Source organism: Patagioenas fasciata, chromosome 5 (genome assembly GCF_037038585.1).
Source record: "Patagioenas fasciata isolate bPatFas1 chromosome 5, bPatFas1.hap1, whole genome shotgun sequence".
In the NCBI taxonomy this organism is placed as follows: Eukaryota; Metazoa; Chordata; class Aves; order Columbiformes; family Columbidae; genus Patagioenas; species Patagioenas fasciata.
In genome coordinates, this window is record NC_092524.1 from 19106085 (window position 1) to 19122723 (window position 16639).

At 46.3% G+C, this 16639-nt stretch overlaps 1 protein-coding gene across 2 annotated transcripts in view; it reads right to left on the minus strand.

Annotated features, from left to right (window-relative positions):
• Positions 1-12113, minus strand: part of PNPLA2 (patatin like domain 2, triacylglycerol lipase) — a 31622-nt gene extending 19509 nt beyond the window's left edge. Inside the window, exon 1 of one of the 2 annotated variants that reach the window (XM_071809033.1) lies at positions 11675-12113. In XM_071809033.1, the coding sequence (XP_071665134.1) occupies positions 11675-11861 (187 nt within the window). In that variant the 5' untranslated portion in view covers positions 11862-12113. The remainder of the gene's footprint in view (positions 1-11674) is intronic. The other variant, XM_065839110.2, reaches the window with a different exon arrangement.
• Positions 12114-16639: the final 4526 nt, after the last annotated feature.

A 16639-nucleotide genomic window follows, 5' to 3' on the forward strand; every position in this document is an offset into this window, starting at 1 on the left:
ATTAACAGAGAACTTTTTGAATGTTTCCTCACAGGTAGCTCAGAACTGCCAGAAAGTGCTCATTCATTCACCCCAAGGAGCAATGCATAACAACATGTCCATGACCCAAGGACAACCCCAGTTCTTGTGGACAGTGACCTCAGTTTGTGAAAGATCCCACTGCTCGGCTGGACTTCTGTTCCCCTTCCCCCACTCAATGCTGAAGCAACCTGGTTTCCACTCATTGTCCCAGGGGAGCAAGAATCAGACAGACTTTCAGCTGAGCTAAGCTAAACAAGGGTCAACTTGTGCTGAATGGGAACCTGACCCAAGATGTTATCTGACTGACTATCAGCAAGGCTGGATGGATGTCAAAGGGGTGCCCAACGACAAATTCATGCCAGCAGGAAATAAAGCTAGAGCAATGTCTTATCATCTGCCCTTATAAGCCATTTTGAGGTGATAGATTTCTTTTCCACAAGCACGCTGAAACTGAAGAGCTATCACAAGCTGCAAGGTACATCTATCTCTCACTTACTAAAAGTTGTATAACCCCTACTATTTAACACAAAGAAAAAACACCCATTTTTAAATATTTGAGGCTGGGGGATGGCAGCTAACAATGGAGCCTCTAAAGGCACCAGTTCTTTCCACATCTGTACGCATCTTCCTGCAAGCAAGTAACACTGAGAAACAAAACAAGCTGTTCTTCTGGGACTTGCCTAACTTTCCTAACTTTGGTTGTTCTGATGTATATTTAGTTTACAGTCTTCTCTCAATTCTTCTGTTATTTTGCCATCCGATAGGAAACAGCTCAGCTGACTGGGCTCCAGATAAGAGATACAGGAAGGAAGCTTTTCTGGTTTTCTTTGGTGATACATACGTAGCAAACAACTCCCCCCAACAAGACACACCCACTAGGTCTGAAGACAGCACTACTTCCTGTAGAAGGCAACCTTTTCCATCAGGGGTGCTGTGCAGGAATTTAACCCAAACTCAACAAGCAAATTATTTTGCACAGGAGATTTCTTAGAAAGCCTGGCCACTGGCTGTAAATAATGGTCTTTCTTCCCCTTCACTCAAGAGGGCACTGATATATAGGAGTAACTCCTAGGGATCCCTATGGTAAGCAACACCTATTCAGACCTTGCAGGTGGGGCAGGTGGAAACATCAAGAGGAAGAGACAGCTTTTCAAGTAGTTCCAGGTCTCACAGCCAGAGGCAGATGCTGAAGGAAGGGCTCAGCCCACACCACTTTCTGGCTCAGATCCTCAGTGCTCAGCATTGCAAACTCTAGATGCAAACAGTGCCAAGACGCAGTCTGTGACAGGAGGGATAAATAAGCCAGATCACCTGCAACTGCTTCAGGGCCAGAAGCCTCCTTCTTAGCATTTTTGTTCCCAAGATGTTTACTTCTCCATTTCAAGCAAAATTTGGGGAAAAAAGTAAAAAGCTGTTGGTCACTTTATCTATTCAAATAGAGCCAAACCAAAACGAGCCATTTTTCCCCTTTGAGCCAAAAGAGATGGTTATTTTGTGTGCCCTGGATACTAGTCAATAGATGAACCAGAACTATTGCCATGTCCTGGATGTGGGGAGCATAAGGAGAAAATCTACATTTAAGTTGCCCCAGTTTTTTCCCCTACTGCACAGAGCAGCTCACCAGGCAACCCACAGTGACTGTTGCCTGCCTGTCCACTCACAGGTACCTACAGGGTAGGAACCTCGTGCAAGCCAAAGTGCAAGATGCACAACTCATACCCCATCTCACCTTAAGGCAGGTTGCTCTGCTTTGTACAGAAGCAAAACGGCTTTGGGACAACAGGCACAGAAGCTGCCAAGCCTGATTATGTCTCTAAGCTAAACCTTTGCACTGGACTTAATGTAGTGTTGGCACACCAAAGCCTCACCAGGCAACTGATCTGCAAGCTGAGGCCCACTTTGTTTCTGCAGCCAGGACTGGGGCATTTACTCTTGCAACACAAAATAGTGCAGCTGCTACTGTGAAGCAATAGGAAGGCAAAGAGGCAGCTCAGTTGAGGCAGGCAGCCAGGATCGTTCTCTGTCACAACCACAACAGCTTAATCTTTCTCCACTGTAATTCCCTAATATGAGGCTTAATGCTGCATCTCTGTTCATTGTATTAGAGGGAAATTAAATGGCGTAACAGCACATGAAAAGTCACTCAGGACCCCAGTTATACTGAAAGCTATTTCCTGTCAACATCCATCCATCAATCCCTGCCAATGCTACAATGCAATGCAAACTGCATGAGAAGACAAGAAACTGGGATTCACAGAGTAAAAAAAAGTGCAGCTCAGACCCCTGCTGCTCACTCTGATTCAGAGCAATGCTGGGTTTTAAGTAACTTTTTAAAAGCAAGTATTCAGCAAGAAATGCTAGTAAGGGGAGAAACATCTGTAATAAAGCAAAATTGCCTTTTTCCTCTGCACCGCATAGAGTCAGAAACGGAACCACATCTAATTCTTGTTTTATTCATCTGATTGAAAATCACTAACATAAAGCGTCCAGTGGCTGTTATTCTGAACAGGAGCTGGTGCAGAAGGATCAAGTCTCACCCACACACACAATGCCACACATGCCCCCTCCACACTAATTTCTCAGTGTAAGTCTGCAGGATGGCACCACACATCCAGAGAAAAGGTACACTGTTTCCCCTTCACAGTGGAGGTTATCACTAGCGGCACAATATTTTGGAAGAAGAGAGACCAGTGCTACAGGACAGTAGATAGCTTTGCCAGGCACCTGCACCACAGACTGCTGAAGACAAAGTGGAGTGAGCAGTCATCATTACTGTTTCCAGAGCTTGAAGAAATAGTTGCCATGCCAGCATCACTTTAACTTTAACACACAAGAGCTATTACCCTCAGTTGGCTCACCAACGCCAAAGCAAGGCCCACACATAGCTTCTGGTGACTGCTGATCTGACACCTGCAAAATGCCCTCCTGCACACTTGCAAGCAGCAATTGTTTTCTGTTCACCGGAGTTGCTACCAGAGACATGGCTGGCTCTGTCATGCAGAAAAGAGGTGTTCGTCTCCCTTCTCCCCTGTCCTTTCTCACTGTACACTTGCATGGCTGCTAGAGCACTGTCTTGCCCTGACAGAGAATAGAAGGAATAGCTCTGCAGTCCTCCACAGGCCCTCAGGCTACATCATGCCCAGCTCCCTCATGCTTGCACAGTTAGCCAACTGCTCCAGTCTGTGCCAAGCACCTCACCATGCATCTCTGAGCATGCTGCTTGCTGTGTCCTTCCATCTTACGCAGCCATGTTAAGTGTCACCTTACACCCCTGAACTTTTCCTCACTAGCCATGACATGAGCATAGACTGCTACCAGCAAGGAAGGGAGAATGATAAGCTTCATTCCAAAGCAGTCCTCAGAAAAGGCACAGGCATTTCGTTCTAGAAGGAATCTAACTTTGATGAAGCAGCTTACTTGGGAAGCATCTTCAGTCAGACCACAAGGCACGATGCATTCCTTGGGAGCCATGGTACAAGAATATCTGGAGATTGACATTACCTTTCTTCCATGGACTTCAGCAGCAGTTTCCCAACCACAACTCCCAGGCATCAGGATGATCCCAGTTCTGGAAGCAGCCATGTGAGCAGGACAGGAGCTGCTCACAGAGGGTTGGACAAACCCCTGCAATGGAAGAGCCTCTGCTCAACCCTTCCTGCAAGGCTGAGCAGTACATAAGCAAGTAGAGCAGCAAGACAGACGCAGCAACGTCCACCTGAAGATCACACACACAGAATGAGCTCTCTGTGTGCAGAAGTATAGCTAGTAGTTAAACGGTTAGTTTGTTCCCATAAAGAAGATTTTGCCAATCCTACTATGTAAGAACATTGGTCTAGATAAATCAATGGAACTCCCCCTGTGCTGACAGCCCACTCTGAAACAGGCCTCTAACTTTCTCCATGCATGACATAATTATGGCAGTCTGCACACACAGTCTGTCTCCATGATACACTGGAATAACATTCTTGCCACGTCCAGCCCTTAATCAGCGTTCAATGAAGCCAGCAAGAGCAGCTCTTGTAATTAACATACATTAAAGGCTCCTGGATTGATTTACACCCTCAGATGCCACCTCCTCTACTTCAGGATGCCAAATTAGATAAGCCACAAGAGTGGCAGCTCAAAGACACCGCCAGAGCCTCCAACACTAAAATGGTAGTCATTCCTTTAAATCCTAACCCAAAAGGCTTACAAAAACCAGTATCCATCCAAACAAACTACACTGTATGAAGAGGAAGGTCCGCTCTCACAAGAAATCCTCCAGGTACAGCATAGTCAAAAGCCTGGGAAACTTCACAAAGCTTGCTCATTCCAGAGGACTTGTAAGACAGAAGCCACCAATATAGATTTGGCCTATCAACGGAGATTCATCTATACCAGAAAGCACCATAGTTTCAGGTCTGGGCATGTGATGCAGGGCAGCACAAAGCCCTGGGTTCTACTAAAACTACCAGCTTGCACACGTGACGTATCACAGAATGTCAGGGATTGGAAGGGACCTTGAAAGATCTAGTCCAATTCCCCTGCCAGAGCAGGAACGCCTAGATGAGGTTACACAGGAAGGTGTCCAGGCGGATTTTGAACGTCTCCTAAGTAGGGGACTCCACAACCTCCCTGGGCAGCCTGTTCCAGTGTTCTGTTACCCTCACTGAGAAGAAGTTTCTTCTCAAATTTAAGTGGAAATTCTTGTGTTCCCATTTGAACCTGTTACCCCTTGTCCTACTGTTGGCTGTCACTGAGAAGAGCCTGACTCCATCCTCGTGACACTCACCCTTTATATATTTATAAACATTAACGAGGTCACTCCTCAGTCTCCTCCAAGTTAAAGAGATCCAGCTCCCTCAGCCTTTCCTCATAAGGGAGATGCTCCTCTCCCTTGATCATCTTTGTTGACCTGCGCTGGACTCTCTCCAGCAGATCCCTGTCCTTCCTGAACTGAGGGGCCCAGAACTGGACACAATATTCCAGGTGTGGTCTCACCAGGGTGGAGTAGAGGGGAAGGAGGACGTCTCTCGACCTACTAACCACTCCCCTTTTAATACACCCCAGGATGCCATTGGCCTTCCTGGCCACAAGGGCACAGTGATGGCTCATGGTCATCCTGCTGTCCACCAGGATCCCCAGGTCCCTTTCCCCTACACTGCTCTCTAATAGGTCATTCCCCAACTTACACTGGAACCTGGGGTTGTTCCTACCCCAAGCATACCACCCACCCGGACTCATCACCACTTGGGATGGCATGGAGCTTGGCTTGTTCTGAGCCTTTCAGCTGCAGAGAGTCCCCTTCTCCAGGAACAGAGGACAGAACCTCCACACAATGTAGCACAGATCAGCACAACCCTAGGGACAATATCAGGCCTGCCACATGCAGCAATTGTATCACAATTGTCAAACTCTCCCCTCCCTTCTCCAGCCTTTGTAGCTAAAACAGGCAGAGCTACAACAATCTCCAGCATCTTTACTACACCCTCAGGCCCACCAGTTCCCTCCCTTCTAAGTGCTCCTTGGAAGGTATTTTCTACTGCCCCAGACCCTATCATCTCCAGGACACATGTGCCTTTTCCCAAGGACACAGCCTTCTACATGGATGGAGTCACTTCCTCTGCCCCTCCTTTTCACCAGCTCATACTCTCTCTGATGCCTTATGCCTGTTTGACAAGGAAGACAGCCCAAGGCAAATATACATACCTGGGATCCCTTGACCACCAGATTCTTGAAGACACATCCTGACTTTCACCTCAAGTCCCAGAAAGAAACAGACTGAGTATTCGAGCTGGACAATGGAAGCGCGGAAGTGCAGAAAATTCAATGAGAAAGTGGTGGCCAGTTTGGAATCCAAACAGCAGCAGTGTCTGCCTTGTGGAGAGCACAATGGACAGGAGTCATGCACCCACATTGCTCCTTGGACTAGGGGACTTCTGAGCTTTTGCAGAAGGCCCTAGAATTAGGAGGCTTGTCCATTCACAAGTCTGGAAAGAAGGAATGCTGAAAAAATTCTCATTTCTACAGCCCTTGCATGGTCCTCTTCAAGTACAATACAAAGCAAGCACAGCAGAGTTGAAAATCCCATCCAGTCAGGCCAGTGAATACTTCACCCCCTCTTCACGGAGGGCACAGAGGGAAATGTGTGGAAGCCAAAAGTAAACAGGGGGCTGGCAGCAGAGTACAGTCATTCCAACAGGCAGGAAACAAACACCATAAGCTACTGGACGCACAGGCAAAGCTGTTGTAACTACTACTAACAGCAGGAGTTTGGAACTGAAAGACAGATCCAGGAATCTGATGGAGGTTTTTGATTTATCAGGACTAAACAACTTCCAAACATAATCAATAACTGTACACAGGCCCCAGAAGAACATATGACAGCTTCTCATATTTTATAGGGAAGACTTGCAGGTGCCTTTAAGAGTTTTAGGAGATGAGAGACAGAAAGAAGTGGAACAGCCTGGACATGCTACAAGTTCAAGAGAGAAGCTGAAATCATGGGTCAAAAGAATGCGCAAAGACCACTTGTGCTGTTGCCACTGACTCTGCATAGCTGCTACAGCAGCTGATGGAGCAAGACTGGGCACCAAGCTGCTCTGCACACCTACTGTCCACATGGGCTGACCAAAGAATAAACACACGCATTACTATGGCTATGTTTTTTGCTAAGAGTGGCTGCTTGGCTTCCCTTGCACTCAACCAATGAGATGCCTGCAAGAGCACCCTTCCCCACAGGAACTTCCTCATTAAAGCCAGCCAGACAGCAGGAACAAGCTCCTTCCTTCCCCACAAAAGTTATTGCAGGCTACTTGGCTGCTAGCTTACTCATCTGGACACCCAAGCCTGCAGCACTGTGACTACTGATTACACTGATCCAGGCACAGCAGCTTCTCCAACAAGCCAGTGAACATTTCTGATTATGTCAGCACATGACATCCTCCCACCCACCTCTATTTTCCACCGGAGAAAGCAGCAGTAGCTTTACTGCTTCCAGGTAGTACCAGGAGGTTCCAAATGAATTACATCCAAGTACGTACATAAGGCTGCCTTTCCTTCCATTGACTGGGCTGGGGCTGCTGAGCTCAACAACTTTTCCCACAGCTACGGCCTTTGCAGGAGATGCAAATGACAATCTCTTGTGCAGGGAAGGACCTGAGTTTTGAGAGGCCACAGATGCTATGAAGCTTTTCTTTGTGTACCTGGGGAGACCTATAGATGTCTCCACACAGTCACACAAAACAGCATCACATATATTTCCCCTAGGATAAGCTTCACGAATTCATGCTCTGGCCAGCACAAACTGGCATTGCTCTGAGGACTCCATAGAGACTAAGCTGATTTATTTCCCTCTCTCAATCTAGGATTTGGTGTTAGACTCCACACACACAGAGAAAAATAACCTCTGTGACCAGCCCTTAAGCCTTTGCATGCACATAATCAAATTTCAGAAGCACAACATTCAAGATGCTGCTATTATTCATCAACTCAATTTCAAAAAGTAAAAAGAAGGTTTGTTAGATTGTTTCTCCTCCTGCTACCCAATGGAAAATCTCTGCAGCTCAGCAGCATATTTCCCAATAGTCATATGGTGACAGCTGTCAAGCAAACCTGAATGTCAAATAACTGTTACTTCATCTCAAGTCGAGCCTGAGACAGTGTCCTGGCTAAGATATTAGTTTAAAACAAAACAAACAAACCAACAACAACAAAAACCAAAAATAAAAACCCACAAACAAATAAACCCCACCAAACTCCCTCCTTTCTGCATTCTTAGTATTAGAAGCATCCCCTCAGCTTGCTTTACTAGTTTCTGCTGACATCACCATGCCTTAGGATAACAGCTAACTCCCAGAGACAGGGGTTTGATATCCAGCTTTGCCTCTCACAGCAGAACCCATCTTTTCCCCCTGGAAAAGAAGCAATTCAGCAGTTCCAACCCACCCTCAGATGAGAGCTGTATAAGACAATACTCACATGCTACACAGACAATAGAGATGCCATTGGTTATCTGAGTCACAACTACAATCTGGAACCTTAGCATCAGCTCAAAAACAGCTTTTCAGTGATTACAGATTCACATTCCATCATTCATCCAGGCTGCTGTGCTCCAAAACAGGCACACCAAACCTCATACAGCTCCCTGGACTGAGATGATTCAAGACCCTTAACAAAAATATATCACCTACCCTGTATTAAAGATCTAAGAATCTGACATCAGCTGCATTTTAATATTACTTGTGACTGAAAAAAAAAAGGACAATCTCATCATATCACATAAGCCAGTTTAACTCATCCAGGCCCAGTAACTTAAGGATTTATTCAGACAGGAAAGCATCCTCAGAGCTCCAGGCCTAGAGTTTATGAAAATCTGCAGGATTTAAGGCATACATAAGCAGAAGACTGCAACTTCTCGTTGCCTGGCATATGAAGGTGCATTTCCTGGTGTGCTAAACTCCAACAACCTCAAGATAAGACATAGATATGACAGAAAGCCACTTCCCAGAAAACCATCAGGACAAGAAGTGATTCATGCTACAACACTGCAGTGTGCACAATCAAATAACTTGTAAACATGTGAGACTTTGCCTGATGCACCTTTGATAGCCACACAGACTATTCTAGTGGAAAAATAGCAATGCTTTTTCATGCCAGTGAACAGAAGAATGTCCAAGCTGAAGAGAGTGCTTCAGATGTGGGACAATACCATCATTGTAGCCCTCAAGAATAAATCCAAGATCCCTACAACTTACTGGTAAAGTGCTTAACAAGAACTAGGCGAGGTCATTTCAGACCATAAACACCTCCTGGCCTCTTATTTAGAAATAAGGTCCTCTCTGTAGCTAATATAGGTGCCCAATATTGTTTTATTTGGTATTCTCAAGTTCAAAGTGAACTCTCAAGGCTGCAGATCATTTGGTCACTGTTAGCCCATAGCAAAGCCTTACTGCCATACACAAATGATGACAATGTGGTCTTAATTCAGTGAGAATGCAGAATCGGCTCAAAGGCAAACTGAACAGATGCAAAGTCCAGAAGGAAAAAGCTGGAAAAGAAACCATTAAGTGGGATCTTACCCTCCGAAGTCCAGAAAAAATTTATGTTCTCTCCAATCAGGATCTCAAAGGATTGGAATAAAAGAAAAACCCCAAAGTAAGAGGTTTTTTCATTCCTCCCCAGAAAGAATTTATCTTTGCACAGTAGAATGTCATTGAGTTCAGAATCAAGTACACATGTGTAAGTAAAGACACTAACCTTAATCCACACACAGTCAAATAAGCAAGGCGTCTGAAAAATTTCCCTCTGCCTGTCATCCATAAGGGGACAGTATTTAGCATTCCAGTTTGATGGACATGGCAACAGACAGTGCAGGGCAACAGTTCCCATAAGAGTCAAAGTCCACGGGCTATTACACCTACTCTCAGACAGAAACAAGCTGCACAACACACACAGATATGCAGGATCCTACAACAGCCTGTACTAGGATGAACTGCTCTCCTAGTACAGGCTGCAGCTGTACCTTCTGCCCCATTCCCTTCTTCCCTATAATTTCATCCTAACCCTTGAACCTCAGCCTGGAATATGCATTGTCTGGAGGTTTTACAACAAGGACAAAGTGCAGAATTACCATGCCCCACTCCAGCCAAGCACCCTGTTTGCTTTTACTTTCAGAAGTCAGCTCTGTTGCCTTAGAGCTGCTCTCTAACCACGATATATGCCAGTCATACAGGCCAAGTCAAAAGAAAACTATCCCAGAGAAGTGAAATTTAAGATAGAATTTGAACACACAAGATCAAAGCCTTGGCTGGCTTTAAACAGCATGGCTTGCCCTCTTTCAGGAGGGGGGTGAATGCTGCCTAGAAGGTGGCCCCTAACTCAGGCCTCTTTATCATGCCTCCCCAGGTACCTCATAGGAAGTGGGAAAACCTAATCCTGATTCACAGAAAGCTCTCTACCAGGCTGTGTAACTCCCTGATGGCAATGCTAAGCACACCATGGATGCTCTAGACACATAAATAGCAAGAAGGCAGACATGATAACCAACTTGCTCAGCACTATAATGGCACCTGTGCAAGGCAAAGGATTTGTGCACTACCACCAGCCTGTCTCATGTTCACACCACACTTCCAAGTAGAACAGGGACCACCCAGGCAGGGAACTAATTGTGCAACCACCTGTTCAACAGAAGCAACAGCAAGTAAAGTATCAAAATCCCTGATAGCTATCACCAAATGGATCCCTGCAGAAGGGATTAGAGGAGGCTTTTTGCCTTGTCCATGGTAAAAGCTGGCACTCTGGCATGATGACAACCTTTGAGATTCCAGACTGGGGCTTGTACAGCTGGTAAGAGCTTCCCATGGAGCTCCAGAAGCAACAGTTACACTTCATTAGGCATTTCAGTAAACAAAATGCTTAAGGAGGGGAAAACTTCAAATCTACCTACACAGAAGAAGCTAACTTTTGCTGCATGAAGGCTAAATGTCTAAACTCTGCCTGTCCTCAAAGAACAGGGAGTGCCGTGGAAAGACACCTGCGATCAAGGTGAGTTCAAGCAGTAAACAGCTCTGGTTTCACTTGGCTCTAGGAGAGGTTTGTAATTCTCGGAGACTAAATAGATATACCTGATTCTCTCACACCACATTCCCCTTCCAAGTTCAAGATAGTTTCCTGCATCTGTTATTCTCAAAGTAAAAGCGTCCAAATACACACTCTAGCACATGTTTGTTGACTTCCCCCCATACCCAAACCAGCTGAACTTCCAGACAGCAAAAAAACAGGAGGCACCTCACACACCATTCTCTTCAGCTGCTCCCCAGACATGACCTAAGCAGGAACAGACTACATTGTGTGCCTGCCTGAGAGATAACTTCTTAAGGTTTCTTCTATAACTTGAAAACAGATATCTAATTAAACTGGAGATCTAACTCCTGCAGATATCAAGAAAATTCCCCAGTGCACTACACCCCCAGGAATAAACCCTCATCCAGAGGTAAAGATGCTAAGAGATAATAAAGAGAGTTTTCCTAGTTACTCAGAGATGCTTTTCAACTCTAATTTGGGCATGCAACACACTGATGTCTCTATCTCCAGCTGCTTTGCCTCCCATTTGCAGCCACTAAGCTGGTGGGTGCCTCCTGCCACAGGCTGGCTCCACTCCTCACACACCAGACCTACATTCAAGCAAGCCAGACCTGAGCCCTCACAAGTCCACATTAGTATGGCAGGGGTCAAAACCAGGACCCCTGCTCCCTCTGCACACACCTGCTCTGTGGGGTGCAGCGACACCCACCCACCATCACATGGGAATCAGGTGCTCATTTTGGACACGAGCTTCACCACCCCACAGAGCTGAGGTACCTCCAACACCGCCTTGGGCCTCAGCTCGAGGCATGCTGCCACCCATGAGAAAGTGGGCCGGGGAAGGTGCGTGTGAATACCGAGGTAAAGGCCTTAAAAACAAAGCACCACACGCGTTTCAGAAGAACGGGGAGGAGGGCGGCACGATATTTCCATCCCCTCATGCTGTTGTAATTAAAAAAATTACAACAGGGAAGGCAAGACTCGAAGGAGCGCTCGGTTCCGGCGGCCAGCTGCCCTCGCTGTGACAGCGCCGGCAGCTCAGGCCGTCCGCCCGGCGCTGCCCAGGGCTCCGTGCCCGCCCCGCGCTTACCCAGGCAGGCGCCGCTGACCAGGGCGGTGGCGGTGAGCGCCCCAGCCGACGCGCCGTAGACCTTCCTGGCGTTGGCGACGAGGAAGGGGGCATGTTCCTGCAGGCAGCTGGCTACTCCGACGTGGTAGACCCCCAGGAAGCCGCAGCCGGCGAAGGAGATATTCCAGGTGGAGTCCGGGGGGAACATGGCCTCCGTGCCCCGCTGGAGACGGGGGGACGCGTGGGGAAGAAGCAGCCGGGACGGGGAGGGGAAACCGCGGGGCTCCTCTCACATCACACCGCCCCTGGGCGGGTAGTATGAAAGACGAGAGCCGGGAGATGCTGCTGCCAAAACAAGACGCCAATACGCCAGGCTTCGCCACTGGGTTACCAGCCGCGGCCGCCGAGCTTATATGAAGCGGCCCGGCCCCCAGGCCCGCCCTCGGCCTGCGGAGCAGCCGAGCCAGCGGGCGACGGTGCCGGCCTTGGGCGGGAAGCACCCGCCCCTCCTTCCAACCCTTCCCCCGGTGAACCCCCTGTCTCTGCTCAGGGAGCCCGGCCCCCGTGGGCATTGCGGTTGTTTGCCGCCTGTTGAGCCATGGCAGCCATACCAGTGGTTCACTTCGGTGTCTGAGGCTAAGCTAGTTCCTTCAAGGAGGAGGGATCACTGGTCCTTGCAGTACCCCAAACCTTGCCGTGTACCGGGGCAGCAGCCTGTCATTTCCCCGCAAAACATGCTGTTTCTTAGAGGCCTCTGCTCCAAGTTCTTGGTGTTTCCTGCAAGTACAGTCCTTCTGGTTTTGTTTTGTTTTTGTTTGTTTTTGTTTGGTGTGGTTTTTTTTTTTTTTTTGTGGTTGTTCTTTTGTTTTGGTTTTTTTTTCTTTTCAGGAGATAGGCAAGAGACATGAGGAGAGAAGCTTTGCCGTTTCATAAAAAGCTGAGGAGCCAGAGGGAGGCAAGGCTCAGCACAGCCACAGCACAGGAACAGAGGAAAGACAACCTCTCTCTCTGAACAGCCTCCTCTGCCTCCAAACTCACCAAAATACACACAAGTGCTTAACTTCACTAACTTTCTCTTAGGAGTTCTCTAGATGCCCCTTATCTCACCAAAACGCTTACCTTTGGTCAGGGCAACTGCAATTTTCAGTAGTGCTTCTGCACAACCTTTTAGTGCAGGCAAGCCCATGGCATATCAGGTTGCCACAGAACCGCACTGGGTGGGAGGCCAGTGCTATTAGATCAAAATAGATTTCAGAAGCTGGAAAGATACCCTTGTCATAAACAATACAGACTATAGTCATTCAAACAATTAGATAAGTCTGAAAGTTTACAGTGACATTAAAAGGATCACAATAGTGAGAGATGCAGCTGTTCAAAGCAAGAAAGCAAAATCAGCAGAAGGGAGGTTTGGGAAGTACAAAAAAAATAGCATCAGTAGTTTTTTTAGTAGAATCAACATGAGGCAAAATCACTTTCTACCAAAGTCTAAAAAAAATACTTAATTCATCTTGGCATAAATCTATTTGCATTAGTTTTCTTATAACTGTTCAGAAGTTTCTCATTTGGGACACTGTTATACCTGTCCTTAACAGCTCTCAAACTATGCACAGCTAAGCCTTCCTCCCCACAGGAATTTCACCAGTTGTATTAGCAGAGGTCATCCAAGCAGCCCTTTTCCTGTTCCTTCCACTACGAATGTCCTTACAAAGGATACAAAGAGAAGCTGTTACCCTCCCCATAGAGGGGCCATCCAGGTTGTAAGAACACCTGTCTACTGCCTCAGTCAGCTGACCAAAGCAACCAAACTCAGCAGGTAACCCTTATATAAATCCAACATTTGAGGTCAAGATAAGCCTTAGACTCTAACTGCTACAAACTGTTTGTTTTAATTAAGTGTTTGCACTTTCCTTCCATCAGACTGGCAGGAGTCCAGCTTTATCTTTCTTCCAGGCCCTACCCTGGAGCCCACCACCTCACCTAACAGCTAGGAAGCACCCTTGATACATATTAGCTATATCCTGGAGCACTCAAAGAATTAACCCTACTTATCTCAAGTTCTCTGTGCCTTATACCCACCCTTCTTTCTCTTCCTCTTGTACCTCTCTTTGCTTTTGTCATTTCCTTCCTGCCTTGCATTTGATGTGGTTCCATAGCCTTTGTTAGCCTTCATCTCCTCCACCTGAAGAGGTAAGCCTTGGTGCACCTGAGCACCCTCTTAAAGGCCCTTCACATCAAGATGACCATAGTGCTTTCACTCCATGCTTCTGGTGACATGGAAAGGTATTTCCATGTAGTCAAACTCAAATAAAATGTTGTGTTTTGCATTTTCCAGAACAGGGATTGTACTGCAGAAGAACTAGTCAATGGGCTGTGACTTCAGCAAAAATGGTGTGGCAAAACTGAATACTGAACCTGGTTTGCAGATTCTTCCCTAACACTTGTACCCACAAGAACAGCCTCATTCCGGAGCCACCACTGCTTCCTGTTTTTTCAGCATTTCACAAACATTAAGGTTCCTACTGTGTCCGGAAAATAGAAACAACAGTGCTGCAACAGTGCTGCAGTTAGTTTCACTTGATTCCTCAACAGCAATCTCATCCTGAGTTGTTTATATCACTATGTCTTGGCCTTCAAGGTTACCTATTAGAGGAGGTTAATGAAGAAAATCATGTGACCAGTGTTGCAGAGTGCTGCCTGGGTACTGGCACTAGCAGGCCGCTAAAAAACTGCATTTTTCTAAAAAATAAATTTTCCCCCAAAACTAATATTTTTCTCCACATTAAGAAAGTACTGCCATAATCCTGCACTTGCTCCTAATCGTGCAAGAAGCCAGGTCAGCATGATTTACTCGGTAGCTTTTCATGTGTATCAAACTCCTATCAGAACACTGCAAGTTCAGTTATGTCCTTAAATGTTGTGATGGCACTGAGACACCTTCCCATGCTATTTTTTTTTGTTGCATTTGTTTTGTAGTCTAATGAATGGTGAGCAGCTAGTTAGTACATATAATAATGTTCAAGCAAATAATGTATTTTCAGGCAAGACCTTGGTTTTTGCCAGCCAACTGAATTAATTTTAAATGGAAGCTGAGGGGCCATCTGTTACACTGTTGTCTACAGCATGTCATTGTGGCCTGTAGTCAGCCAGACTAGAGCACTGGTCATGAAGTCCAACCTAAGTGCTGGAACATTGCCATAAAGCCTGAATTCAATGTCTTTTTCTTACCTGTGATATCAGACAAATTCATGGCAAACACTTGGGACTTGCTTCATGGGTGCACCTCCTGAGGCAATGGAGCAGTGCCCTTGTCCTGCTCTCTTGGGACTAAATTTTCGAAAGCTAATACAGCTCTGTCCTACGTAGTTCAAACCTACTGACTTCAGCAGGGCTGCCTGTGTGTTAGCAGCTTGCAAAACTGGGCCTTAGTAGTAAGAGTGAAACCAGTTAATTTGACAGTGACCCCAGGGAGCTATTGCTTATTACTTTCCAGTAGTGTCCAGTATGTTCTCCCTTCTTTCCAGTAGTGTCCAGTACATTCTCCCTGCTTTCCAAGTAGTGAAGATGCCATGACACTCTCTGTGCCCCATGGTGTTTGTAAGGAATGATTTTCAATCAGAGCTGATTTGAGATGGCACAGCATTTGTGTCCCAGTGAGGAAATCTTGTGTGTTTCAACGTCAGGCGTATAACCAAATCACTATCCCTTACTGTCGTTTTAATAATGATGAGTTACCAGTGTAACCTCCAGGTACAAGGCTATCCTTTCCTTTCCCTTCAATGCCTTTGAGCCTTTCTTTATGAAGGAGTCAGGAAAAATCTGTTCTAGCTAAAACTGATTCTGCAAGAGCAACTAGACCACCACTCAGAGTGTTTGCAGGCACTAGTTTTCTCTGAGAGCATCATGGAATACAATGCATCCACCCCACCACTACCCTTGCCTTTGGAAATAATTGCTAAGTCTGAAAAGGCATCAGTGACACCTGAAAATTCAGAACAGTGTCCACAGGGGAGAACCATGGATCCCAGCTCTTTCACAGCTGAAGCTCATGGAGATCAGCAGAACAGAGAGAGGTAAACTCCATCCAGAGCACCAGGCAAATCTGCAACAGACTTACAGACACATCACTGCTTGTGTACAAAGCCATCAGGTGACAACTGTTTTGTAAGTAGGTACAGGGCAAGAAAGCTTAAGATACTTTGATTTTGCATTTGGAATAAAATTTTACCATGCAGAAGCTTTAGCAAATTCTGTAAAACGCATGTGAAACCTTGGAGCAGACCTATCCTCTGACCTTCATGTGGGGTACCTACAAGGTAGTTATGCAAATTAACTGGTTCCCTGTGACAGTGTAACAAACGCTGTATTTTCAGTGCTTTCTCAGAAAGCTGCCCCCAAAAGTTTATTCTCTAAACAGTTTACCAACTGAACCATCCTTCTCTTTGTCAAAACAGATCAAGTGACTGGAGTTTTCATCAAAATGCTGAACTTCAGGAAGGAATTTAAAGGTGATAACAGGACATCTAGCACAGGATCAAGTCTATAACTCATTGGCAGAAAATGGAGAAAAATGGGGAAAAAACTTGGTCTAGATGTAGCTGTAATCCTCCCCTCATCACAGTAGCCAGCAGCTGGAACCACAGGTTTCAGTCTCATTGCACAGGCCTGGGCACAGCAAAACTCATGGAATAACTCAGTGCCACTGAAACAAATTCCTTTGTGCATTAAAAACCCCTGCTGAGTGGTGACAGGGCAGTTCCTTCCTGTGAAACATTGACTTTGCTCCTGCAGCAGCCAAGCAAGGCAATATTGCAAGGTTGCGGGGGCTACCTCTCAATTAAACCACATCCAAGAACTACTCTTTTTTTCAGTGATCTGAGCTGGAGAAATCAGCAAGGACAGAAACACAGGTATATACCCACACCCCTTCCAGTTCAAAACCGCAGCCATTACAAGTCTGACAGAGAACTGGTGCAAAGACAAACAGTT